The sequence below is a fragment of the Pezoporus occidentalis genome, unplaced genomic scaffold (genome assembly GCF_034315485.1).
Source record: "Pezoporus occidentalis ecotype Australia unplaced genomic scaffold, CSIRO_AGI_Poc_V1 ctg157, whole genome shotgun sequence".
In the NCBI taxonomy this organism is placed as follows: domain Eukaryota; kingdom Metazoa; phylum Chordata; class Aves; order Psittaciformes; family Psittacidae; genus Pezoporus; species Pezoporus occidentalis.
The window spans coordinates 259998-280491 of NW_026913393.1; the positions used below are offsets into that span (position 1 = coordinate 259998).

Below are 20494 nucleotides of genomic sequence, written 5' to 3' on the forward strand. Positions count from 1 at the left end.
ATACTATATTCTGACATAAATCCAAGTTGACAGGCAAGTACCACTCCCCAGATGAGTGAGCCAGGTCTGGATTGCTGGAGCAATTATTTCAGTTTTTGTCTAATATTTTGCATTAAATACATTTCACATCCTCTAACAGGGATGCTATTTTATAGCACTATAAATAGGAAGCTACAGAGGAGCCACCTGTGTTTTGAATGTAAAGATTTTTCTGTCATAGAAGAATGCGATCACATTGACAGGCTAAGTAGTTGCAGTGATCAGCTGTGTAAGGGTTTCTGCAAACATGGCTAGCACACTGCAGTGTGAATTACCACGCTACAGTGGTAATTCAGGTGACAGAGGCAAAGTCAATAAAGAAACAGGAGGAGATCCTCACATTGAGAAAAAAATTGGTAACCTCCACAGTCAGGCATCATTGCTGAAGAGAGATTTAATTGGAGTGTATGCACCAAATACTGTTCTTTAGACAAGAATTACAGAATCATAGACTCACAGATTGGTTTGTATTGGAAGGGACCTGAAAGCTCACCCAGTTCCAACCCCTGCCACGGGCAGGGACCCCTTCCACTAGAGCAGCTTGCTCCAAGCCCCTGTGTCCAACCTGGCCTTGAACACTGCCAGGGATGGGGCAGCCACAGCTTCTCTGGGCACCCTGTGCCAGTGCCTCAAGTTTCAAAATTTCAAATTTAAGAAAGCTTTCATCACTTAAATCTCCTTTGTCCATGCAGAAGTCAAGCAGTGTGGGTAACCAGATCATAGTGCTGATGCGTTTCAGCATCCTCAGCACCATGGAAGAGATGGAGGAGTAGGTTAGGGGAATGATGCTGCCCTTGCAGGAAGAAACTTATCTTTGTTTTCCATTGAAAGTAGCCAGAGCAAAGTGGTACCAAAGAATTTTGCTCTTTAATTGAATCTAACCAGGGTAATGACACGTTCCCGTGTTCTCTTCTGCCTTGCTCAGAGCATATATCTGACAAGTGATGATTCCTACAATGCTACCTTATAGAAGAAAATAACTACGTACGGATTGAATGACAGTCCAACAAAATGCTGTTGCGAGAACAGCCTCATTGTGAAGTATTTAAGTGCCTTCTGATAACTCAGAAAATGAGTGCTTTGTAGGCAGTCGGCAAAAGGAAATACCAGTGGTTTCAGTGTTCATACTAAACAGAAAAACTCAAGCCGGTTTGGTATGCTTCGCGTTCTTGCCAGACCTGTGAAGTCTCACAATCCAATGTTTGATGTGGTGGAGAGACCTAACAAAACAAACAAAGTAGATTTGCCTTTTTTACACTATCCCAAGGGAGGACAGACAGCTCTCCCGTATGAACAGCTGTATCAGGTACATCCTGATGGGCAGCCCAATGAGAGAAACCCAGGCAGCTAGCAAGGGTTCTCATGCCAGCTTGCTCAGTTTAGAAAGTTTGAATTTCACAATCATCAGGGATGGTTTGCCACAGGCATTGACGTGATGAAAAGCCCTACAAGTTTATCTTGAGCATTAAGGCTTAGCGCACTACAGAAGATGTCTTTTATCATTCATTACAAGTATTCTTCTATGCTAAAAATACACACACACAAAAAAAGGCCAGGATAAAGTCTGGAGAACAGTGGCAGATGTTGAGGGGTCAGTGAGGTTTGATCCAGCCAGTTTTGTTCTACTGTCTTTGCTTTTCTCTTTCACCAGCCACTTTTAATTTTTATATTTTTTCCTCTCTTTTTCTTCCTATCCCTGTTCCCCAAGCAGGGGCTCACCAGGAAATGTATTGAATTAAATGTATCCTGAAATGCTTTTACTTAGCATAGGAAGGGTTGAAAAGACTTAAATTCACTTAACCCCTAGTGAATTTGGCTGATTACAATATGTTAACGCTTTTTGGCATGAGAAGATGGCTGCTATTGAGAGAGTTAAGCTATGAGGTTGAATGCTAGAGTGCAGTGCATTTCAGTTAAGATTTTGGTTATTACAGGAGAAAACAGATCTCTTTCCAGATAGATACGGCAGATTTGCTCACTGTGGAGACTTTAACCAGCTAATAGCTCCATTAGTAATAATTACCCGTGCATTATCTTACTACCTTACAGATTTTACAATGGAAAAGGGCACACTAACCTTTTATTCCTTTCTTAAAGGCGCAAGACCTGAATGTGATCGAGGAAGTGATCCGGATGATGTTGGAGATCATCAACTCCTGCCTGACAAATTCCCTTCATCACAACCCAAACTTGGTGTACGCGCTGCTTTACAAGCGGGATCTCTTTGAGCAGTTCCGAACTCACCCTTCCTTCCAGGACATAATGCAAAATATAGATCTGGTGAGTGATACATCATTCAGAGGATGCTTACACGTGGTTTATCTGATCTCTTTATCCTCTTGAGAAGTGGAAAATACTCATCATCTTATCAATTTAGTTTAAAAAGTATTAAAATGTTGAGTTTTTCTCCCTTATTTTCTGGGCCTCCACTGTGATTCTGGACAACATCTTTAACTTGGCAGAGCCAGAATTCTCCTGGCAAGGAATTCCCAAGCTGCGATGCTGAAGACATTCAAGGCCAGGCTGGATGTGGTTCTGGGCAACCAGATAGTTGAAGATGTTCCTGCTTTATGCAGAAGGGTTATACTGGATGACCTCTGAAAGTCCCTTCCAACCCAAACTATTCAATGAATCTTTCACTCCATAAGGACAGCATCAGCTTCTGTTAACTGCCTCTTGTTAGAAACCTATCTTTTAGGGAAGAAAAAGCCAACTTTCATCACCAACCAATTTTTCTTTTCTCTTACTGCCATTACCAGCCAATAAATTATTATATAGGGAATTACTTTTTTTGAATAGTTAAGAACAGGAGCTCAGCTGGCATATTCCCTGGGCTGTAGAACCATAGAATCCCAGACTGGTTTGTGTTGGAAGGGACCTTAAAGCTCCTTCAGTTCCCCCCCACCTTCCACTAGAGCAGCTTGCTCCAAGCCCCTGTGTCCAACCTGGCCTTGAGCACTGCCAGGGATGGGGCAGCCACAGCTTCTCTGGGCACCCTGTGCCAGCGCCTCAGCACCCTCACAGGGAAGAATTTATTCCTGATATTTAACCTAAATCTCTCCTGTTTAAATTTTAACCCATTACCGCTTGTCCTGTCACTACAGTCCCTGATGAAGAGTCCCTCCCCAGATACTGGGGCCCCCTTCAGATACTGGAAGACCCCAGTTTTCTTTCTGTATGTGAACGCTCTTGGCTTTCTCCTGCGAAGTGTCTCTCCACAGCACTTCCTTTGGATAAGTAAACATGTTAGAAGAAAACAAAATTAAATAGCTGTGGAGTATAAGCTGTTACCAGTGTGGCTCTCCATGGAGTATGACTTTGGAAAACAGTTAGCTCTTAATTAATTACTTCTGCAGCTGATGGTGGCTTTAATGTTCATACTGAGAATCTGAGTAATGATTCCTGGTAGAAAATAACAGATTTTAATTGCAATAAATATATCTCTGTCCTCCACTCAGTTTTTGCAGAGCTAGGCAATGCTTGAAGTCACACTATGTCCACTAGATGCAAAATACTGGAAGGAGATGAACAGGGCACTAAATTCTTTGCTGCAGTGAATAACACATTTATTCAGATGATTTAAAATTTGCTGAGGTTCTGGTTTGATCTGCTTTTATTTTAAAATATTACAGGAGATTGAAAGATTTCTGATGATCCATAAAGGAATGTGATTTTAAATGTCGAACTGAGATCCTGCTGCATGCCTCTCTCGTCCTCTTCTGTTCTTACTTCATATTTTTCTGGTCATGCAAGAGCTTGGAGAGCAGAAGATTCAACGATCAAAGCTCTCCAAACTTTAGGCAGCTGCAGACTACAGCTATAGCATGCTACTGCCTGGATTGTAAGGGCAAGTTGTCTTTGAGTTGTGTAAAGACAGAATATGGCACAGTCAAGATAAGTCTTCTTCATTCCTGACTTGAGATAGGGACCTCCTCTAGTTACTTGTCCAGATCCAGAAAAACTAGTGGTGGCCAGATCCTTCTGCATGACAGCCCTGTGCTTCCCATAGATAGCAGCACATCCTTTCCTTTGTAACACTTAAATGTAGGTTTTCCTCAACAATTTCAACAATTCCTCCCCAAAACTATTTAATATTGGGTTACAGCGTAATGCCAGTTACATTCAGAAACTATTTTAAAGCTTTCCAAGGGAGCATGTTGAATTTTTAAATAGCTCCTTTGTTAGAGAATCGAGGATGTCAGAAAAATAATATTTTTTTTTTAAATGTACCTGTCACCAGCTGGCAAATGGTGAGAGCTGTCAGGCTTGCAGATCTGAATAAAAGATGAGATACAGCTGACTCCTCTGCTACCCTGTCATGTCCTCCACTGCATACACGGTATTGGCAGCACCGCCATCCCATACAGAACCAGTCTTTGTCCTCTGTGCTGCAGCCAAAATGTTTTAACTGGTCTTCAAATCCCTTGAGAATGTGGCAAATCGTGTTCGTTTTACTGTACACACTGGGGGGATGTGGTCTGGGACCATGTGGGCTCTATCTGAGATGAACCAAAATAGGTTTCTGGATCCCAAACTTTGTTCAGGCTTTTTCTCTGCAGCGATAGAGGTGGGAGCTCCATCCTCATGGCTGCGTAGAATGTTGTGAATGTCTGAAATGCAGCTGTGCTCAAAAAGGAGTCATAAAACTGGGGAGAAGAGGGGGTGTGAAATCATTAAAGAAAGATTTCACTCAGTAAATTCCTAAACTGTGTGTTGCTGGAAGCTTAGAGGATATATTCACAGGGAGAATCTCCCTATAATTGACCTGCTTCTTACGTTCTTATTTAAGCATCTATCGCAGCCTACTCTGAGAGACAGAATAGTGAGCTGGCCAGCCTTTTCATGTGGTCAAGGGTGGTTATTCAGAGCAGGATGGGTCTATGAACTTAGTGTGTACCAACAGCTCTGTTGAGTTTCAGACTGCTCTACTCGATGTAATTTGGTGGCCCAAAGCGTGTAAAGCATAGGTGTGAATAGCAGATGTTGCAGCTTTTGGTGATGGTATGGTGAGTAAGATCTGTTATGTTTCTGAAGCCCCCAGAGCATGTATGCAGAAGCTGTGTGGCATCCTGACTCCCTCCCTCCATTGGTACTTTTCCTAGTCATTGCATAGCAAAGTATGTTTGGATTATCTCCCCCCATGCTAGAGTGGCAGCATGCATCACAGAATCACAGCCTGGTTTGTGTTGGAAGGGAGCTTAAAGCTCATCCAGCTCCAACCCCTGCCACGGGCAGGGACACCTTCCACCAGAGCAGCTTGCTCCAAGCCCCTGTGTCCAACCTGGCCTTGAACACTGCCAGGGATGGGGCAGCCACAGCTTCTCTGGGCACCCTGTGCCAGCGCCTCAGCACCCTCACAGCAAAGAGCTTCTGCCTAAGAGCTCATCTCAGTCTCCCCTCGGGCAGGTTCAAGCCATTCCCCTTGGCCTGCCCCTACATCCCTTGTCCCAAGCCCCGCTCCAGGTTTCCTGCAGCCCCTTCAGGCACTGGAGCTGCTCTCAGGTCTCCCTTAAGGAGCCTTCTCTTCTCCAGGCTGACCCAGCCCAGCTCTTCTCTTCACAGGAATAGAATACAATGTCCATCATCAGATTCCACTGGAGATCTGCATTGCCAGTAGGTTTATGTTATACTCTGGGTCACGCTGACATCCCTCTGTGCTTCAGCAAAATCCTTCCTTACATTGGGTGTAGGGTCCTTTGATCCTACACTATAGCCCGGTTTTGTATTTCATATAGATACAGATATACTAACAGATAGCATAGCAATGTTCTATATTGAAAAAATCTGACCAAAATACAGAATAAATGCAATCTGAAATCAGTTTGGGACACCAGAACAGTTGCCAGGCTGCTTTGTCAAGAATGTATAAAATGGATATGACATATCTTGACTTTAATACTTATTACTTTTACTCTGTTGCACATAATGTTCTCATAAACCAAAATAGGAAGCATGGAACGGTTGAAACTGCTGCAAATTGTATGCAAAATTAGTTGGAAAATGCACTGAGAAGGTAGTAATTAATAGTTGATGGTGCAAATAGAAAGAGGTATTTGCTGCAGTCCTGTGTGGATATGCAAAGGGAGAGTAACATAGAGGTATCCTCTGAGCTTACTCACGCTAGCGACATGTTAGCTACTTTACTCTGGGTTTAGAATCATAGGATAATTTATGATGGAAAGGATCTTTAAGATGTAAACCCAGCCCTGCTAAGTCTGTCACTAAACCATGTCCCCAAGTGCCACATCTACACATCTTTAAATGTGTAGGGACGGTGACTGCAGCCCTGCCCTGGGCAGCCTGTTCCAATGCCTGAGCACCCTCTGGGCAAGGAATTGTTCCTCAGCTCCATCTAAACATGCCCTGGTGCAGCTTGAGGCCGTTTTCTCTTGTCCCATCCCTTGTTCCTCGGGAGCAGAGCCCAGCCCCTCCTGGCTCCATCCTCCTCTCAGGCAGTTGTAGGGAGCCATCAGGTCCCCCCTGAGCCTTCTCTTCTCCAGACTGAACCCCCAGGTCCCTCAGCCGTTCCCCATCACACTTGTGCTCCAGGCCCTGCTCCAGCTCCGTTGCCCTTCTCTGGCCCTGCTCCAGCACCTCAAGGTCTCTCTTGAAGTGAGGGGCCCAGAACTGAACACAGGATTCAAAGTGCAGCCTCACCAGTGCTCAGTGCAGAGGCACAATCTCTGCCCTGTCCCCACTGCCACACTGATGCTGATACAGGCCAGGATGCTGGTGGCCTCTTGGCCGCCTGGGCACAAGCTGCTCATGGTCAGCCGTCGCCATGAAAGAAGTACTGGGGAGAAGCAAGAGCTGTAGGAAACAAGACTTCTAAGTACAAATAGAATGGATGCTGACTAGCCAAAGGAAGGCAAAAGGTGGTGTGATATTTTTCAAAGGAAATGCTGCTGTGAAGGGAAAGGGAGTAACGTTTTTCACATACTTGTGGATTCACAGGTCATAACAAAAGACTTTCTAATGGTCCTGATAATGAAGCACTGTGGTAGGTTTCCAGAGCCTTCAGCATCAGACTCCTCTGGACTGCAGACGTTTGGCAGGATGACACCAAGGCAGAAGATAGAACAGAACATGTCTGTAGGCACATATGAATATGGGGATGGGTACACGGATGCAGTAATGCTCAGCTCCACCAGCTGCTCAGACCCCAGTGGCAATTGCTCACATTAACAGTAACTATGGACCTCAAGATTTGGACCATTTGTGGAGATAACACGTAACCTCTGTGTGCTTAGCTGAGGCAAAAACTGTGAACGTTTAAGGGTCATCAGCGTATAGAACAGTTTTATATTGAAAGCTATTTATTTGCTTCTGGAATTTTATAAATAAGCTAAAAATCACCATTGCCAGCTGATTGGGAACATATGGGAACAGTTAATTCTGCACAGAAAAAAAACGGAACTCAAAATACCTTCTGTTTCCTATTAATTTACTTTTCATTTTAGAAAGTCATCTTAATAGGATATTGTGCATCTTGTTTAGCTAAATGGGATATTCTTCCTCTGGATGGTGAACAAAGAGGAATGCTATGGTTCCTGTTCTGGCCTCCTGCAGAAATGTTTCAGCTGTGAACTATCTATAATCCTCCACTTCAGAGGTGGTCTATAATTTGGCCAGCAAGCTCAGATGTCTCAGGAATTTGGTGGAGACTCTTTGCTAGGAATTCCTAAAGATGAGTTTGGTTCATGGCCATCATGAGAACTCACTGGCTTTCACTGTTTTCATATTTCCTATGAGCTAATGATAGATAGCGTGCGGTTGAACAGGTTTAACTAGGAGTTGCTAGAAGTTTGTTTGCAAAATAGTCTGATAGAAATCAGGTCAGGAGCAATGATTTAATGGTGCAAAGGATCTGTTTGATGCAATTTTCTGCTAGGTATTTAATTCTCCGAAGACATTTCCCTGCTGGATTTTAAAATCAGTTGTGTTGGCTTGGCTCTGGTGCAGCAAAGCCTACTTCGACATCGGAGGGACTTGCAGTAGACATGAGAACTAACATTTTATGGTTTTCCTTAAAATGCCTATAGAAAAACCTTGATCCTGCTGATTACTAGAGCCTGGCTAGATACTTTAAGTGATTATTTTTGTCTTTTTGCTTTGTTTTCTCCCCACTCCTACCCACTTTCTATGCTAGGAGTGGGGAGATGAGAAGTACTTTGAAAAGTTTATATATCTTCAAACATGCTCCTAGTTTCAAGGTGAATCTGAAAAACTTCAGTACTTAAAGTCTGCTGATAATCCTTCCGTGTTTCTCCTGATATTGAATTACCTGAAGCTATTTCATCCCTTCTTAAATCAGTGAGGGTTGGCATTGCCTTTCAGGATAGCGGGCTATGCCTGTTGCCTACTGAAAATTGCTGCGATTTATGTTTTCCTAAGGAAACTACTTATCTGAAGTGCTAATTCTGTGGTACTTTACTACAAGAGGTTTGTTTTTTCCTTTTCTTTTCCTTTCAGTGTGCGTCAATAGAGTCTGTTACTCTCCCTGTGGTGAATATGGCTGGACATATAAAATAGCCGATGTCAAAATATGTGCCTTTCCAAAGGGAAAAACAAAGGGAAAAAGGGAAAAAAAAGGAATCAGGACTTTTCCATTTGGTGTCAAGTTTGGTTTTTTTTTTGTCTTTTTCTTCAGAGTTAACCTTGACACTTGCAGGCAGAGGAGGTAGCAGCAAATTCCGCTGTTATTTTATCTGGAGGAGAAAGCGAGGAGGGGTAGTGTTAGTTAGGGAATGGGCTGGGGCCTTGCAGGACTTCAGCATCCCGTGAAAGAATCCAAGTGGAGAAAGCATCTTGCCCTTGAAAGCGCTGCTGATTCGTGCATGCTATAATAAACAGAATTTTTTTTTACTTCAGCCTTTGACCCCTGTCAAAAACAATAGATGGGTGAAAGAACAGATGCTGTGGTTATTCCTTCATAATATCAAAAAAAAGTCCCCAAAACCTAAAATGTTGTTTTTGAATAATTCTAGCTTTCTTGTAGCACTTTTAATCTCTGAAAATGTTTTATTGTTTTGAACACAAAAGGGATAAAGATGGGTCTTTTAGGGAAAATTGACCTCGTAAATTGAAAAGCTTTATGAAAACCGATTTTGGAAATCGCTATAGAAAGCAGGTTTGTTTAGAGATCTCAAGTATATTAATAGCATAGGAATCAAAGCCTGGAAATCCCTAGAACTGGTGATGACCAAGCCATGTCACTGCATGCCCATCACACTGCACAGTTGGGTAGCCTGCACAACCATCATTAGGCTCTGCACAGGGCAAGGTGCTGTTCGTACATCATTTCGTCTGGATGCTGATAAGATATTCCTGATGAGGGGTTGTCTAATCCAGGATTAGACGTACCTTTTATTCTCTGTTAATGTGGAAGGCAGATTGCAGAGAGAGAGCTTTTTAAAACGGGTTATGTTCCTTGCATGGAGAGGGCCTCTCAGTGCAGAGCATGAATTAGATACGAGTAATTCACAGTGACTTGTTAAATCCCTTGTTATTCTTCTGAAGCAGTGTTTGCTGTTATTTTCTATTTTCTTCGACCGCCTGCCCAAATAATTGATGAGAAAAATAATTTGCAGAATATCATAAAGTGGGCAGCGTCTCTCAGCCTCATTCATTTGCCCCGAGATCTGGTTTTCTTCATACATTACATTAATATGCTGAGCATTGGGTTTCAAAGAATGTGCTAAAACTTGAAACTCATTTAATATTGTCCACCCAGTTTGATTTTCCTGGCTCATTTTTAAGTGGACAAGGAGTTGAAATCTGGTAATTTTCATGATTATTTAAATGCAGCTCTGCTACTATGTCTAGAAGATAATTAAAGCTCTTTCAAAGGAAAGGGCTACTGTTCCTTAGTATTGTGTTAAGCTTTTTTTATGTTTTTATATTTGCGATTTGGTCAGATCACTAGGTAAAGTATTAGACTTTCTGCTACAGAGGTTGGAAGCTTGGCCAGTAGGGGTGTAATACTGGATGCTTTTTGGTTTATAACCAATCTGATGGCAATAAGCAAATGCCTCCTTTACAGTCCTCTATGTATAATTCATCTTTTTCTTCCTTTTTTTCTTTTTTTTTTTCTTCCTTATTTCCATATCTCATTGAGGTACTGTACAATCAGTGTTAGAAAGATAATTACTCCAATTTCTATATTGTCTGTAGTAGTAAGGCAAATAACACTTAGAGAAAAGTATTATTATTAAGGTAGATATTTTTAATTTCAGTTGTCAAATGTGTACTAAAAAAAAAAAAAAAAAAACCATTCAAAGTTCCGTGAAATGCTGACATAGCCTGAAAATAGTAGAATCCTATCTCGCTTTTGTTCTTTGTGGAATACAGCTCAACCAAGATTAGTACCTTTACCACAAAAAAACATAAAAGTCTTCTATAAAAACATGTTGAGATTGGAGGCTTTGACTTTCCAAACTAGGAAACACCAGAATTCAGGTAGTATCTGTGAGCTTCATTCAGGTTTTTTTGTGCGTTTGCCTTAATAATAGTATTTTATCCTTTTGATTAAAAGCCAAATATTAAGCTTTGCTTTTGTTGTGGTTTAGCAGAACTCAAGCTAACAAGGCAGCACTAGTGGGATGGATTCCCTGCATGAGCCTGCCCTGGGCGAGGATAGGTTTCACCAGTGATTACTGACAACAGAGGAGTGTTGAAATGCAGGAAGATGTTTTTCTCTTTCGAAGTTTGTGGGCAACTTTCTCATTCCTCTCCGAGCTGTGTATCCTCCACCAGCAATTTGTCCCGGACTCCATGCCAAAACCATGTCAGCCTTACTCCAAGGTCCTCACACTCTTTGCACAAGCTGTTTCTTGCCATTCCCCTCTGTAATTCCTGGTTCCTCCCTCCAGCTCCTTTGCTTATGAACTCAGCACATCTCCCTACTCCCTACTGTTTATTTTCAAGAATCAGAAATCACAGTGCTGCACCGGGTCCTTATCTGTAAAAGTGTAAAGCCTACCTGCAGCATCTGCCAGAGGCAGTGAAATTCTCCCTTCTATTCAAGTATGGAGATAATCATAAGGCCAGAAGTTTAGACCTGACTTTTGACTATTTCCATGCATCTGTTGTTTAAAACACAACAAAGAAAACCACCCAAACCCCTCAACACCCCCAAAAAAGACAACTCAAGCAACTGTCATTTGTCTTTATCTCACTTGCTTGGTGTTTCAAGTTTCTAGGGAAAATTGCTGTACGGCCCAGCAAATCTTACCTGCTTAAAACAAGGACTAAGGTTTCAGGATGGCAAGAGAGGAACGACAAATTTGAATCTCGCAGTAATCAAGCCATCAGCTGTCTTTGTTTTATTAGCAGCAGCTGGGCTTGGAGGCATAATTAGGGTAATGGTTTCTGGCTCCAGCTGTGTCTCACTCCAGAACAAAGAGAGCTCAGCAGAGATTTTGAAGCATAATACACATTTCCCCCCCTTTTACTTGGGAGAATTAGCAAAAATCACTTGATATACTGGAGGCTGTGGTTCAAATACAAGTGGACATGAGTACTTTTCAGAACAGAGCATGTCCAAAGCCCACCAGATGTTGAAGAACCTCCAAACTCCAGCCAAGGGGTAGCCTGGTGCTCACGTGTATTCAGGCTCTACTAAATGGTTCTGAACATCTTGTGGTACTTTCAAGCGATGCTAAATAGGTCCTAAATAGGAGCTGAAATTTTGCCCTCTACCTTTTTTGCATTGAGTTTCAGATCCTCTGCATGACTGATGAGTTCCTCCAGGATAAGGGATGGGGCTTGTTCTCTTTAGATGAAAGCAGCTATAGAAATGGAGGTTTTCTGATGTCCCACATGGAGAACTGCCGGTGGGATGTCTGCTTCTGGTGTGACCTACTGAGCTTGGACAGGGATAAAAGTTAAAGCCTGACCTAACTGTGTTCTAGCTAACAAGGACCAGCTGGGTCATAGAAAAGGGGGTGGGGAGGGAAATATGGTGAAAATCAGCTTGGCCTCACCAGGGAAACTGGTGGAGGATGAGAGTGTTGAGAGGGAACTTAGAGGTCCTTGGGCTGGAATCTGTGATGGAGAAGGTAATGGGGCTTTCTGGGTGATTAATTTAGGGATAAGTGGAGCTTTGTGGGCTCCCCCCACAATTGCCATGGCTTTGAATGCTACAAAAGCTGCAGAAAGTCATGTAAGCCCTTGTATTGAGATATGCAGTGTTTCTCTTAAGGCCTTCTCTCCAGAAGTAATTGAAACTATAAGGATTTTACTTCAAGGCTTGAAAATGAAAGCAAATTTCTAGCACAAACTATATAAAGACTGGAAGGCCTTGAAAATCCTGATGTGCAGAAGTACTGACAGGTAGAAATATAAGCATATGTCAGTGCATGGCACTCGAAAATGTAAATTTATTAATTCAGCTCTGTGTGTTAAATTGTAAAATCATCTATCTGTTAGAAATGATTGCAGGAGGATACTGGTAATTGTGCTGGTTTGACATTAACGAAGTCTCCCTGGCACAAGTGATAACATGATTATTCTTTGAGAAGTACAGATACATTGATCCACAGAAAGAAGATGACAGCTTCGTGTGTAAATTGATACAAAGATCTCTTCTTTTCAATTTTTTTACGTGCTCTGATTTTTCATTCCAGGTGATCAGCTTTTTCAGCTCCCGATTAGAGCAAGCTGGAGCTGAGCTGTCAGTGGAGCGAGTTCTGGAAATCATCAAGCAAGGAGCTGTTGCTTTGCCCAAAGACAGGCTAAGAGTAAGTGCTCAAGACCTTGTCAATTAAAGTGTACTGTTCCAATCAATTACATACCCTTTATATCCGTAATGTCAAAACATCATTTCTCCTATCGATAGCAACTGATAAGGGTTTACATTGTGGATTGCCATGTGAATATGTTTTAATTTAAATTCCTCATTTGTACTAAATGTTTGGGTGAGTTTTCTTGATTAGTTATTAAATTGAAGTGCGTGGAGGAATTTCAATTTGCTGAGGCCAAGGTTTTCTTTGACAAAGAAAACATCAAGGATGCAGTCTCACCTTTCCATCCGTTGTTTAGTTAAGCTGTAACTGAAGTTTGATCTTTCTCTTTGCTGTTGTTGTTAACTTAATCTTTTTTCTCTCATGTTCTGCTTCTCTGTTTGAGTCTGTATAAAATGCAACAAAGATAAGTTCTGGGGGCTTTAGTTAAGAATTAACCAATCTAGGAAAAATCATTTCAGGACCTGTAAGTCTGGTCAACATGATTATGAGGTTTTTGTATAATCCTGAGCAGACCCCTCCATTCGCTTCTGAGAATCTCTGAAGTCTTGTGAGGGATTTACCAACTTGACAGGTTTTGTGAGGCTAAAATCCATTAACAGCCGTGTGATGTTTAAATACTGCAATAATTAAATCTGTATGAGTAGGTAAGTCAGTAAATGGGAGTTATGTGTGTGTTTTAAACACACAACGAATTTTGGTTTTCCGTTATGCCAAGTGTATTTTAAATACTGCCTGCTTTCTGCAGAACCCTTTTTGTTCCTACTCCATGATAAGGGAGCAAAAGCATCTTCTCAAGACCCATTTCTTTCACAGTAACTTTAGGAAAATATCATCTGATAAGGCGCACTGAGTACACAGCCATTGGCGACGGCTGGTAATTTATTTATACCCTGGTAATTTTAAAACACCCAGTGGGAATTGTCTAGCTGGCTGCACATACTAATGTCTTTCCTACAGTTCCTCGTGTCCCTGAGATGGCACGTATTTAGCCGCTCAGGCCGAATTACTTTGGGAGAGATTGGTCTAGAGTCCGAGTCCTGAGTACAGGAATAGCCTAAGTAACACCAGCGAGGTTGTTGTATCCAAATACAGCCCTTTGGGTTGTGTCCTTACTACACTTTAATCCTTTCAATACAAACACTGGACCTTTTGCTTTTTCTATAAGAATTTACTCTTGCATGTAGATAATTAAAAGCTGTTAAGAGGCTACAGTGATTCCTTCTTGACAGAGAGCCATTGCTAAATAAGTTCACAGCTTACAAGAAAATGAGGGGTTTATCTGTTACTTGATGTGCCAGATTGATTTGCACGTTGGGCCACAATTTAAAGAAATGTTGTTTCTGGAATGAAATCCTATCATGTTTAAATTTTCTGCGTTAATGATATACAGCATTCACAATTACATGTTTATATTGCCACTTGAATCAAAGGATCAGAATTTTTTGATGAGTGCCGAGCTCTGTAAGTCCTCACCGTGCAGTTGAGTACTTCCAGTTTTAAGGATGCTTATAGTGTGAGCTGGAGTGTGACTTACTATAAGCTCTGGAGCTTATAGTGTGATTTACTTCTCCTTCCAAGGATTTGCATTTGAGGACAGGGGCAAAACCAGACACTTTTAACATAATTCTTCTACACTGCCCATTCTACCTCCTACTGGGTTTTGTCATTGTTTTCAAAGTCCTTTTGCTGAGCAGCAGTTTGGCCAGAGCAGGTGAGAAAAGTTGGTGACACTGACCTTGGTATCTGTAACGTCATGCATTAATTTGTGAATGCAAATAACATCCTTTCTTTGCACAGATTAATGATGAGCAGCCTGAGATTCCCTCCTGTAGAAATGACCTTGTGAGTCTTCATGCCCTTCATCCTTGCACCTCTCGCCTCAGAGTCTCACAGTTCCTCAGGTCTTCCCACTTCAATCTCTGAGGTTTTCAGGGGAAGCTCTTCTAATGCTCAACAAACTCATAGTAAGATCAGACTAAAGATATAGTTACACAATAACTCTGGCAACTCTGAGGAATTTCAGCAGCTAAATAAAGGGGAAACTTTAATCCACATGTCTTTAATGACACTCTCTGGGCATGTCTGGATGGGTGGGAGCAGCCCTACCTGCAGTCACTTTGCCTGCACAATAGGCTCCCTGGCTGTTCGCATTGCTAAGCTCCCGACTGTGAGCTGCATAGACCAACTAGTACTGCCTGCTGAAAGGACGTGTTTCCTAACACACGCTGACTAGGGCACAGCCAATTCAGAGAAGCAGCTTCTGCACAGGAGTTGGCTTGTGTCTGGCCAGCTTGGACAATGTGTGAAGGAATTAATAGGTCTGTGTTATCTGGGTTGACATGATCTACATGTAATTGCAACATGCAAAGCTGTAGAGTTTAATCCTGAGAATTTATAGATCAGCTTTGCAGTTAATTGCTAATTAATTTTCAAGGCATCCTTGTCTTTTGCCATAACATACTGAAGTGCTCTCAAGTACAAGAGACCCTGCAGAGATATTACTCCTACCTCCTAGAAATTACCATCTTCAGCTGAAGCACTGTGAAGGAGGTGGCTGAAACACAAATAGGTTATGACTGGGAAGAATGAGGACTGAATCAGTGCTTTTACTCACTTGCTTCCCTGCAGCTCAGACAATGGCGGGTTTTTTCTTATGTGCAAGTACCTAATGTATGCACAGATAAATATAGTGAATGTTTTCAAGTTGCTTATCTTGGCCTTTGTCGAGGAAGTGAGCATTCAAGAGGCGTTACGTGTATTCAGATCTTGAGCCTGTTGCTTAGACCATAGTTCAAACATGAACAAACGTCAACTAAAAATAACAGCACTTAGAGCCACGATCCTGATCTGCATAATGGAGCTTATCAGTTTTGTAGCACACCCTGGTACTCCTGCTCCCTCTCACCGTGGGAAGCAACATTGGGATGCAAAGTTGGCATGTTAGGAGGAGGTCATATGTATATATATAGGACCAACAAATAAATATGTGTGTATATATATATGTATTTGCGTATTAGGAAAGATATCCTGCATTTTCTTAGCAAATAATTATTGGGAAATGGCAGCTCTAACTCAGATTTTCCTTCCAGTCCTGGAGCAATCTGACTGGAGACAAACAATATAATTAACATTATTTTAAGCATATGCTTTTAGCCATGTACTGTGGAAAGCAGGGAAAGTCCAGGCTGAGTAATTAGCCTTTTAGAAGACTTCTGCATAAACAGAGAGATAAAGGGCAGGTGCTGAAATCAAGAGCTGGTTATTTCTTCTTCAGTCTGTGGGAGAAGATAAATGAAGTTAATATGCCCAGGATGGAGGCAGAAGCCACGGCATGGAGATAGAGCTGTCTGCTTTGCAGACGAGCAGCCCACAATCCAGGCTCCCTGTTTCATTGCAGAAGCTTATTAAAGGCAATTTAGAGATCATAGTGATAGGTGAAAATTGGCCTCATTCTTTCTTTATTTTTACTTTTTTTCTTTTAAGTTCTCAGGAACTTTCTTCTTTTCTGCTTTTCTTCCCTTTGGTGAACCATTCGTACTTTCAGGATCAGGAATGTGAGAGAAGTGGGACCGTGTCTGGAGTCGGGCAGTTATCTCAGGATTTCAAAGGGAGCTATCCAAGGGATAACCACTCTTTCACAATAAGTGGGAAAACTTGTTTCAAATACCAGCTAGTGACTAGAAGCTGACATTTGGGTTCATGGAATGATCACACTTGGGAGGCCACATTTAATGCTTTATAAAAGAAAAGTTCCCGTTAGCTAAGTCACTTAAGGGAGAGATTTCATTTTCATGAACGTATGCTGAGCTGCTTTTATTTTTCTCCTATTCCTTTTTCTCCGTGTGTCAATGAGTATTTTGTCACCAGTGTGCATCCTGTCACACATTCTTTGTGTGTTATACAGACATGCCATTATGCCATCAACTCACACTGTTTTGGCATGGTACAAAATTTAATATTTATTAATGTACATTCTAGTTTGGGCATTAAAATTTCACAGAATAGTAAAAGAAGCAGGGGTAAAAGCTTTCAGTCTCTTGGCAGAACATGTTCTTCAGGTGTTAAAAGCACTTCTCATAGGTTTCCCCTTTTATTAATGGTGTACTTCCAACTTCCATTTGTTTCATTGGAGAAAGCTCCTAATCATGAAGGCATCAGAGCACAGGGGAAAAGAGTAAATAGTCATTGGAGTGATAGTAGGCACTGCCTGGCAGCTGGACCAGAACAGCTTTGTGTCCCCGCCACATCACCCCACTCCTGGGGAAGCAGCACCGACACCAAAATGTCATAAAAATCACAGAAGTTTGACTGAGGTGGTGGTGAGCTCAATGGGAGATGCCAAGCATTAGGTACTTCCAACTCTGGGAAGAAGATGGACCCATAAAGTGCATGTGAAGTCCCCAGAACTGAGGGAGTCTAAACAGTTTCTTGGTTTGGCTGCTGAGTGCTCTGGGGAAGGGTTACCCTGTTTCTGCAGATGCTCCTTCTAGGAAGGATGCATCATCTGTTCAACAGTCACTTGTACCATCACCCTGTGCAGAGGGGCAGGACATCGGCAGCACTTGCACAGCATCCCAGGTTGCGAAGGAAACTAGTGGCATTGTGTATATATGCATCCTGCCTAACACGATGTTGATCCCAAGAGACCATCCATCGCCCTGTCTTCTATTCCAGTTGCTCCTGTTGCTCTGGTTGGGTTTTTTTTCCAGAGTCCTTATGTCCTTAATCCTCAGTGGTTGTTGCCTGGCCACAGCAAGATGCTGGCTTCGGAATCCGGACCAGTGGTTTTTAATGATCTAAATTAAACCTTGGGTCAGATCTGTAATTCTTAAGCTATGTACAGCTTTCTTGCATTTGTTTTAGTGCTGTAACAGTACCTCACCACCATGGCTTTCAGATAGAAGACTGCACGAATTAACTGTTTGACACTGTAAAGAGGTAGGGGCAGAGGAGTTATGGAGACCAGCAACTCCTTTCCAGAGCTCTAGGGTGTAGCACTAAGCAAGAGAGACAGAAAACTTCCTTAAAAAAGAAATTAATCAAATTCTTCCTGATATATATGTTTTTCTGGCTGAAGGGTCAAAGATCTTATTATAGTGGAAGCTGATTGTGTCTAATACATCCTTAGGTCTGACGCTAGGCAGGCACCTATAGTGCAGGCTTCCTTTTCTGGCCCTCAACTGCTGTTAACCCTTAACCTGAAGAAGATAGGATTAGTAAGAGAAGTGTAAGAAACTTTTAAACAAAGTGCTTTTTGGGCTTTTCCAAAACACCAAACATATGCTAAGAATAATATTTATGGATTGTATATTTCTTTCTGACAATTTATACCCTCAATTAAGATGTCAAACTTCCCTGCTTCCGTGAGCTGACCTGTAAGTGATGAACAGTAATTCACATTTCTTTTGAAGGCATTCGTTTTAGAGGTCAGATTCTCAGAGACCTCGGGTAGAGAAGAATATACTCCCCATCCCTTGAGAAATATGATTTTGGGTAATCAAAATTCCAGGAAAAACTATCTTGAAAGTTTTGATGGGCTTTGTGGTAAGAAAATAACTTATCATCATGAAGCTGTGAGCAGGCAGTCAAAGACTTGTCTGCACTCAGCTGACTCTGGCTAATCTTAAAGTGGGATTATAAACCTGTCTGTCTAAACCAGGGCAAACCCTTACGCAGGTGCTCTTCTATTAATATAAGCCCAGCTACTTAAACTGTTGAGAGTGAGTTGAAACTAAACTGAATGACACCGCTTTATAATAAGTATGTCCAAGCAGGAGTTTATATCATCTAAATCTGTTTAATTAAATGGTGCAAACTTGTGTGTAGGCAAGATGGAAAGCACGTGAAAAATATTACGGAAAAACTGTGACAATTACAGTGCTTAAGATTAGATACTTGCTGGCATTCTTAAGTGCATCATCCCAGAAGGGAACCAAAACTTCAGGGCTGTAGTTCAGAAGTAAATGCTGCTGTCACTGTTATACATAAATATGATAACCCACAGAAATGCATCCTTGGTAGGAGGTAGGCTGGAGCAGCCAGTTAGAATATATAGCATGGTAACGAAGGACTTTTGCTTATATGTGCCTGGTTGCTTTTCTTTAACAGTGAAGAAGCCAAGGGCCAAAGTAAATTAGCTTTAGCATCTGTGGAATCAGTGTTTTGAAATTTGGTGAGTCCTTTTGTTCCATGGTTAAAAGTAGAGTTTGGCAGGTTGTAGAGAGGTTTGTTTGTAGCTGTGTATAATGCAAATAACAGTTGATGAGTTGGATTGAATGCTAACACTTCATTTTCAGAAGCATCCTTCAGGTAAGACAGGAGAAATTGGTTAACTTTGAGGCTTTAGAGAAAATGAAATAAATTACACTGCAGACCTTTGAAATGTAGGTTTGACTGGAAACTAGTGATCCATAGAGCTTCGTATTGCTGGACTGCAGACTTTTGAAATGTTGGCATGGTCTAGTAGTGTTGGTGAGTCAGTTATAAAGCATATTTATTTATTTTTCAAACTTTGCTTTGATATTTTTAAGTAAAAAACCAACCAGACCTCTTCCTACAGTTGCCATTTTGTCAGGTGTTTGCATGGATTTTGACTGTCATTTATGTCAAGGTTTGGTTTTCTTTGGAGTGGTGCAAGACGAGCCTTTTCGCGCATAAGGTCTTAGTTACAGCTGAGTATGTATATTATCTGTTTGAATACTGCCAGCTCTAACAGCAGTGGTGTGTACTGTGGCATTCACAACCTCTCTTTGGCACTCCCAAAGAGAGTCAGCTAACACTGTAACTGATCACATATTTATACGTTACTGTCAAGGCTATTTGAAAAGGGGATGTGCTCTCCACCTCTCCCCATTTGTCTGTATGTGAAAATTAGACAGTTTTGCTTTTTTACATTATTTTCGTAGAATTATGGGGAAGGGTCCAAAACCACCCCACCCCTCTCGTGGCTCCAGTAACTAAATTTTTCAAATGTGAATGCTCTTGAGAACCTAAACACGTTAAGTTTGCTTTTACATAGCAGCTGTCAGTCAATTTTGGAATTAAACCCAGCTTTTTAACTTTAGTTTACTTCAGTGGTTATAAATTCTTCCATGGGGGTGGAGAAAAATAAACAGTAACTTTTGGCATTGTTGACTAGAACAAGAGGGAAAAAGAAAAAGCTATTTTATTTTGCTTGTTTGCCTAGCACACAGTTAAAACATATTAATGTTTTTCTGACACCTCCCTATTGACGAGTAATATAAACACCATTGCAGCATCAGCATAGGAAAGTATGCATTAGCAAACTCTTGAATCTCTGATCTTTAAATGTTTCTAATGTAATATCAGTTTCTTGCTGTATAGGAGCCAAAATCTCTTTGAACAGAAAATAATAATCATGCTTTCAACTTGGAGAGAGCACTGTATAAAGCTTTAAAGTAAAAAATAAATGGAGAACTTCAACCTTGTTTTTTTCCTAGTTGCTGGAACATTCATTGCTATATCCCAACTCTTCAGAGATCCATAGGAAAACTCCTGCTTTTGCTGGACAGTTTTGCTGTTGGCTTCAGCATTCCCAAGGTTTTCAAGCCGTATCTTCATGCTCATGAGATGCTACCAGGCATGATGTGAGAAGGACACTGGGCAGCTGCCTAGGACTTGGTAGATCTCATTGTGGGGATTATGTGGCTCCTAGTAACTGGTGTTAATCAGAAGGAAAGAGGGACTAT

At 41.6% G+C, this 20494-nt stretch overlaps 1 protein-coding gene across 11 annotated transcripts in view; it reads left to right on the forward strand.

Moving 5' to 3' along the window:
• DYM (dymeclin) overlaps positions 1-20494 on the forward strand; it is a 226070-nt gene that overhangs the window by 180485 nt on the left and 25091 nt on the right. For all 11 annotated transcript variants that reach the window (XM_062611731.1, XM_062611742.1, XM_062611737.1 and 8 more), the window contains 2 exons: positions 2137-2319; positions 12666-12779. In XM_062611731.1, coding sequence (XP_062467715.1) covers positions 2137-2319; positions 12666-12779 — 297 coding nt within the window. The remainder of the gene's footprint in view (positions 1-2136; positions 2320-12665; positions 12780-20494) is intronic.